This window comes from Ochlerotatus camptorhynchus, unplaced genomic scaffold (assembly GCF_037179485.1).
Source record: "Ochlerotatus camptorhynchus isolate MF236.1 unplaced genomic scaffold, CSIRO-AGI_Acam_v1.1 ptg000413l, whole genome shotgun sequence".
NCBI lineage: Eukaryota > Metazoa > Arthropoda > Insecta > Diptera > Culicidae > Ochlerotatus > Ochlerotatus camptorhynchus.
Window position 1 is genome coordinate 11,290 of NW_027040899.1, and position 6,787 is coordinate 18,076.

Genomic DNA, 6,787 nt, shown 5'->3' on the forward strand with positions numbered 1-6,787 from the left:
TGAACTTTCGTAATTTGATAGCAGCGCGTTTTCAAAACATTAAATATATCACAAATTTTAATTATACCAACAAATGAAATGCATTAACCTTGCTTCAATCATGTTTTTCCTACTTGTAATTGCAATTTTTCACCCCAAATGAACATTATTTGATTGAAAATAAATGATTTTGTAATTGCTTCCATTTATTCTCAAGAGGAATTCAAACAAACACCATCCATCATCCACTAGTTCATATTCCCACGCATAGAGCTCGCATGTGCTGACATAGTTTTGTTGCAAGATGCCAATTGTATAGTGGACAGTTCAGTTCATAATTCTCACATTAGACTGCACGAGTGTACGATTTGACTTCCAATTACTTGCTTTAACTTAAAAGCTCAACAAGGTTGCTGTTTTTTTGGAAAAGTTATTCAGATTTAATTACAAGACCTTTGGATGATGGACAGTTTAGTTTAAAAAAATCGTCTTCAGGCGGCGCTAGTGTACCAAGTAACTTGCTGACTTTGGTAAATTTGTTCAGATGGACAAGACCTATTGGATTGTGCACAGTAGACTGATGCAAAATTTGAAATTTTCGCTCCACAGTGCTTAAACGGTTCCAAATTGGGTCCTGATAAGCCTCCCAAAATTTGAACTATACTTTAGTAAGAAACTGACTTGGCACAAACCATTTCAAGTTTATATGGGAATTACTATGGGAAAACTTATGTTTTTGTTCATATCTATCTAACAATTCACCACATCAATATGCTTTTAAAAATGATAGCAGTGATTGTAGCAAATTTTCTCAGCTACAACTTTGTTCAAAACTACTTTTCAATCAAATGTAAGGAACAAAAGTTATTAATGATACAAGTCACTGATGTCTTATTATTATGCTCAATCAACTGTTCAGCAGGCAACATTGGTGTTTCTAGTGCGAAGAATAGAGTACAAACATCATGGTTACTATGTCACACTGCAGAATACAGTGTTGCCCACAATACAGTTGCTTGATCATGTAATAAGATTATCAATCTCTTAAACAATTAATAACAATTTAATTTGACATTTGGCTGAAAAACAATTTTCTGCGAAGTTGTAGCTTAGAAAATTTCCCGTATGAATAGTTATATATAGAATTTTCAAAAAAGCAATATGGAAAATGGGTAGAAGACAATGAACAAAAAGCTTGGTTTTCCCATAGTAATTTCCATATAAACTTCGAATAGTTTGTGCCAAGTCAGTTTCTTACCAAATGAGTTTAAATTTTGGGAGGCTAATCAGGACCTGATTTGAAACCGTTTGAGCACTGTGGAGCGAAAATTTCAAATTTTGCATCAGTCTAGTGCACAGTTTAGTTCAGGATTATGTTACCAAGGATATTTTAAAGCGGTTTATTGTATCAAATGCATTTTAAATAGCGAATTTCCGCTCTGAAAAATAAACAATATTCAGTTACCGATAAGTGTCATGATTAAAATCCAGTGGGATAGAAACTGAATCTTGAATTTTGATAATTGAATATCCAATTTAGGATGTTTAATGTTGCCTAGATTCAAAACTTTGAACAATGTATTGAATCTTTGTTGATTTTTGAATTAATTTATAGCTCATTCATTTTTTAATCATGATTGAATTGAACCACAAAAAGAATATTGTAGTTCTTCGTCAAACATGCGGTCGTGTTTCGTACAAAATCCTTATATTTTTTAAATTTCTTGAAATGTTTCTGCACCAGTAGAAAGAGTCAGAGTAGATTTCAAGATTTTTTTTTTCAAAAACGCATGTAGGCATTATCACGACAGCTGGAAGGTTAAAATCCTCCAACATTACATTTGGTTTGCCGTCACGAGTAATCGGATGTTTGCGCTTCTTTCGTCTAGTCGACATGCGAAACGTTTTATTGTTCCATGTTTGTTTTTATACAGATAACCAAATTTATGCGTACATAAGATTCCCGGAGTTAGCAAATTATTTGTGAGTTCGTACGACTGTCCTCTCATTTCAAGGGAAGTCGTGAGCGCGTGATGTTCGTAAAATCAGAATGAATTCTTGGATTAACAACTGCCTGCTACTTTCCGTCGTTGCTGTTTGGCTGTGTCATGGTCTTACATTTGGTAATTTATGGTTGCTACAGGAGTCGTGAGGATGTTGAATTAAGTGTTTTGCTTTCTATCGATAGAGGAAAAAATTTACCTGCAACAACATCGAAGGTTGCCGTATATTTTTGAACTTTTGCAGAAGTATTCGTTATGGCCTCCGACACCATCGCTCGCGGATCCAATTCAGTATAATCCTGTAAATGGACCGAGCCCTTTCATTATTGGAGGAGACACAACGACCATAGAATCGTATCCTTATCAGCTGTCGTTAAGGAATGGCGGTGTTCATATATGTGGTGCTTCGATCATTTCGGACAAGTGGTCCCTGTCGGCCGCTCATTGTTTGGACGATGGCAGTTCACCTTCGTGGGTATGATAAATTTGTCAGCGATACATACGAGGGTAAGCTAATGAACAGATCTTTTTATTTTGTCTAGATAACGTTTCGTGGCGGTAGTCCTCATAGGTTAGTGGGAGGCTATATTTTTCATGCAGTGCGGTATATTCTCCATGAACAGTTTGATCCGCGGACGTTCAATTGCGATGTGGCAGTTATCGAGATTGCTGAGAACTTTTTCGTAGATTTTCTGCAACCGATTCCATTGACTGATGGCAATATTAAAGTGAGCTGCCCTAGTAACCTGGCAACGGTGATTGGATGGGGTACTGCTGCATATGATTATGTACCGTTGATACTTCAAGAGCTGCAAGTGTTAATTCAACCGGGCGAAGTGTGCAACAAAGTTTGGATCGAACAAGTTACCTCAAAGTGAGTATTAATGTAGATGGGCTTTTGATTATAGCTTCTAACCGAATTTACCGGGTTGGAAATTTTCTCTGCTACCCGGGTTAGTGTAGAGAACTACTTCACCATAAGCGCTAATGTTCGTTGTATAGAACTGAAACATCAACATTGATACGATAGTTTAGATCAAAAGCTACACAACAAAGTCTATCAGAACACAGAATATGAATATATACCTACATGCATTCATTCCAAAAACAATGAGGTGTTCTTATCAAAAAATCAAATCTCACAAAAATTAACAAGGAAACTACTGCGGTTGATATATCAAGCTGTGATATCGCAGCTCCGAATATCAAGCTAACAAAACACACCAGCTGGCAAATCTCTCCAAACTGTGGTAAGATTGAGTTTCATGATTTTTGCTTTACACCCGAACCCAACCGAAACTTCCATAACGGATAGCTTCGTGTTTGCCATCGGTGAAGAGAGAAAAGGGATATCAGTGCGAAACTGAACTTTTTGTCAGTGCGAACCTCAACCTGAGCTAGGTTTTAAAAACAAACGAACAAACTGACGTTTGTCAGAAAACAAGCAGACCCAATCTTGATACCCGATCCAGGTTGGAACTGAATAATAAACGAATTCGCTATAAGAAAACGAGGTGCAACTGAATCATGTTTGCGTCCATTCAACACATAGCTTCAACTTTACACATTGTGAATAGTCTCTCAATATCAAAGGAGCTTGTTAAATCAATTGATGATGGTCTGAAATCCAAAACCACAAAAGTGATGATGTAGGTAGGGGAAACGCTCCTATAGTTGCGGTACGTTAGAAGCGTTAGGTTCCTATAGTTGTGTACGGAGTCTCCATACACAACTATAGGAACCTAACCCTAGGGGAAACGCTCCTATAGTTGCGGTACGTTAGAAGCGTTAGGTTCCTATAGTTGTGTATGGAGTCTCCATACACAACTATAGGAACCTAACGCTTCTAACGTACCGCAACTATAGGAGCGTTTACCCTACTAACAAATATTCCATACGATTTGGAAGGTAGCAAAACGTTATTTTCATTTGCTCATAATTTCCATCTGCTGGTCGACCGTAACGTAGATTCATCAATATCAAGCATGATATTTTGCTCTAATATCACACGTGATAATGAGAGCGTATGAGAGCGGAAAAATATCAATTTGTTAACGATCATGCCATCACTCATCCCAACTTACAATTTTAACTGCAGATTAGTTTATACAGCCGAAAATTGACTTATACAGCTAATTGTTGCCTGTATAAGCTAGTCTGCAGCTGAAACTATTTGTTGGGATTGCAAGTTTTATATAGGTTTTAAAGCATTCTACAATTCTAAATCATGTTCAACAGAACTCTCATAAAACCAAAATTGTTTCTTGGGTAGCGAATCCATTTTTCTACCTTCATAGGGTAGAGCGCTACTTCGTCGCAATCGCCCATTTCCGTTCTATAGATCAGAAAAGATCAATAATATCAATGATTTCACCGTGCACAAATCAATAATATGTTTCTTCCGATGCGTTAGTTCATTAGCTACAACATAAACCCGGTTAGAGCGCATTGTATGAATATTTACGCTCATTGTTCTCAAAACAAAAGAAGCGCTCCCTGCGAATACCCTTTTTCTACGTTTATCCGTAGGACGAAGAAAATCTAATGGCGTTTCAATGCGTTAGGACGGAATTGAAACTCGTAGAACGAATTTAGAATCAAGAAGCAGTATTAGATTTTAAACAATATCTCAACAATTTGTGGCTTTTTATCAAGGAAAGGTGAATTAATTTAGAAGTCATCTTTGACAGAAAAATTCATTTTTAGTTTAAAATCGTTCAGAAAAGAGAGGTAAAGTGCGCGTTGTGCTTAGTAGGATGGAAATTAGATCAAAAACCCTATGTATGCCAAAGTAAATCCAATTTAATGTCGTTTCAATGTGTTTGAACGGGATTGAAACTAATATGACGGAATTGGACTCAAAAAGTAGTGTTCAATTTTTTAAAAAATCTCAGCATTTTGTGACTTTTTCTCAAATCTACGGTACACGTATGGAAAGGATCTGATCTGAGTGATAATTTTTAATTTTAGGTTATTTACGCGCTGTAAGGTGCGTGAAAGAGCTCGGCACGGTCGGTGTTGATGTTGGTTCGCTCGCAATTATTTTTGCAAAAAATTAAGTGTTTTCGTTTGAAATTGATCGAAAGTGTACCAAAAGTGCTTCTGAACGTGTTTCGCAGTTGGGTGTGGTGAAATTCGTGCATTCCCGGGTGATTTTCAGTGGAAATTCTGTATGACAAAATTGCTCACCAAGTTCCCTGCTGCCGGCGCTAGTATTGCCCAGTTTGAGATCACCAGTTTTTACACATTGAGGATGATTGCTAGTCCCAAGCATCGTCTATTGGTTCTCTGTGTAATTACAGCTGATCTGGCAATAACAAAGTACCAACCGTGGGTGGTCATTTATGCTCATGATCATGCTCAATCTAACGGTATGTATGGAAAGGTTAATACATTTAGAAGTCATCTTTGATAGAAACAATACTTTTGTAGTTTTAATCCGTTCTAAAAAGAGAGGTAAAGTGCGGGTTTTACTTTGCATGACGGAAATGAGATCTGAACCCTATATATAGAGTATACACACTTAGATTTTTTCGCTGAGATGGGCACCACCGAGCAGCACGGCATTTTATTTTGCTAGTTCTCAGTGAAAAACTTGCCGAGATTCAGTTAACAAACGGGAATTTTGCCGAGATCTCAGCTAACAAACATATTTTTTGCTGAATTTTCAGCAAAATAAAATGCCGAGCTGCTCGGTGGTGCCCATCTCGGCAAAAAAATCTAAGTGTGTAATTGAGCGTTTCACACAATATGCAACAGTGGAAGTGTACGGAAAGAATACCTTCGTAATTTTCAAAGAAGAGAAAGAGATTAGATAAAAGATTATGGATGTGTTAAGAATATCCTTCAAAAGACTGGTTAACCTTTTTTTTTAGATGGCCTATATTCCCATTGGGATTCAATAGTCTAAATTTCTACTTGATTGAGATTTAAAAGTGTATACAAGGGGGCGACCCCGGCGTAGTGGTTAACATCCTTACCTATCACGCCAATGTCACGAGTTCAAATCTCTCACCCCCGTGACTTGCAAAAGTGACTATAATAATAAAAAAAAAAGTGTATACAAAGTTTAGAAGCCCTATATCCGCTGTATAAAGCTATACAATTCTGAAATTATCAAGTCCTAATAGCTCCCATATCCCGCAACAATCAAAAAGGGCACCTTCGACTTTACAGTGAAGTGTTGATTCTATAGTAGAGTTTTTGTTTATTGAAATAAGTTGTTTATATTTTCATCTGCAAATATATAATTGTACTAATTTCCTAACATCGCTTCGTAAATCTATTTAAAATGTGTGATCATCAAACAATATTTTTCTTCTCTAAATTACAGCATGTTGTGTGCCGGTGGCGTCATCGGTCAGGATACTTGCAACGGCGACAGCGGAGGACCGCTAATATGCGATGGATACCAGATGGGAATCGTGTCCTGGGGATCCCAAACCTGCGCCATTGCAATGCCAGCAGTATTTACGAACGTATCCGATCCGAATATACGTGACTTCATACGGACACAAGCAGGTGTATGAGGTGGTAGTAGCATACCACCATTATCTCGACGAATAAATTTTAATCTTTTACAAATAGATACTTGCATAGGTTTACCGTAATTGGACGCGTAGTTTATTTACGTAGCTTTATTTTATCATCATTCATTAAAGTCTGTTGGAACTGTTTCTTTTGGTTTTATTACGTCCATACTTGGGATTTATGCCGGCTCTCAACATAGTGTTCTTTGAGCTTTCTACATTAATATGATTGTTGGGCAAGTATAATCATACTCTATGCCCAGAGAAGTAGAGAAA

At 37.1% G+C, this 6,787-nt stretch overlaps 1 protein-coding gene across 1 annotated transcript; it reads left to right on the plus strand.

The window, feature by feature from the left end:
• Positions 1-2,146: 2,146 nt before the first annotated feature.
• On the plus strand, positions 2,147-6,544 carry LOC135710999 (chymotrypsin-1-like; the record flags this gene model as incomplete). The annotated part of the gene is made up of 3 exons (XM_065233736.1): positions 2,147-2,457; positions 2,525-2,856; positions 6,316-6,544. Coding segments are annotated over 3 exons (839 nt in total), but the record flags the coding sequence as incomplete, so codon positions are not given.
• Positions 6,545-6,787: the final 243 nt, after the last annotated feature.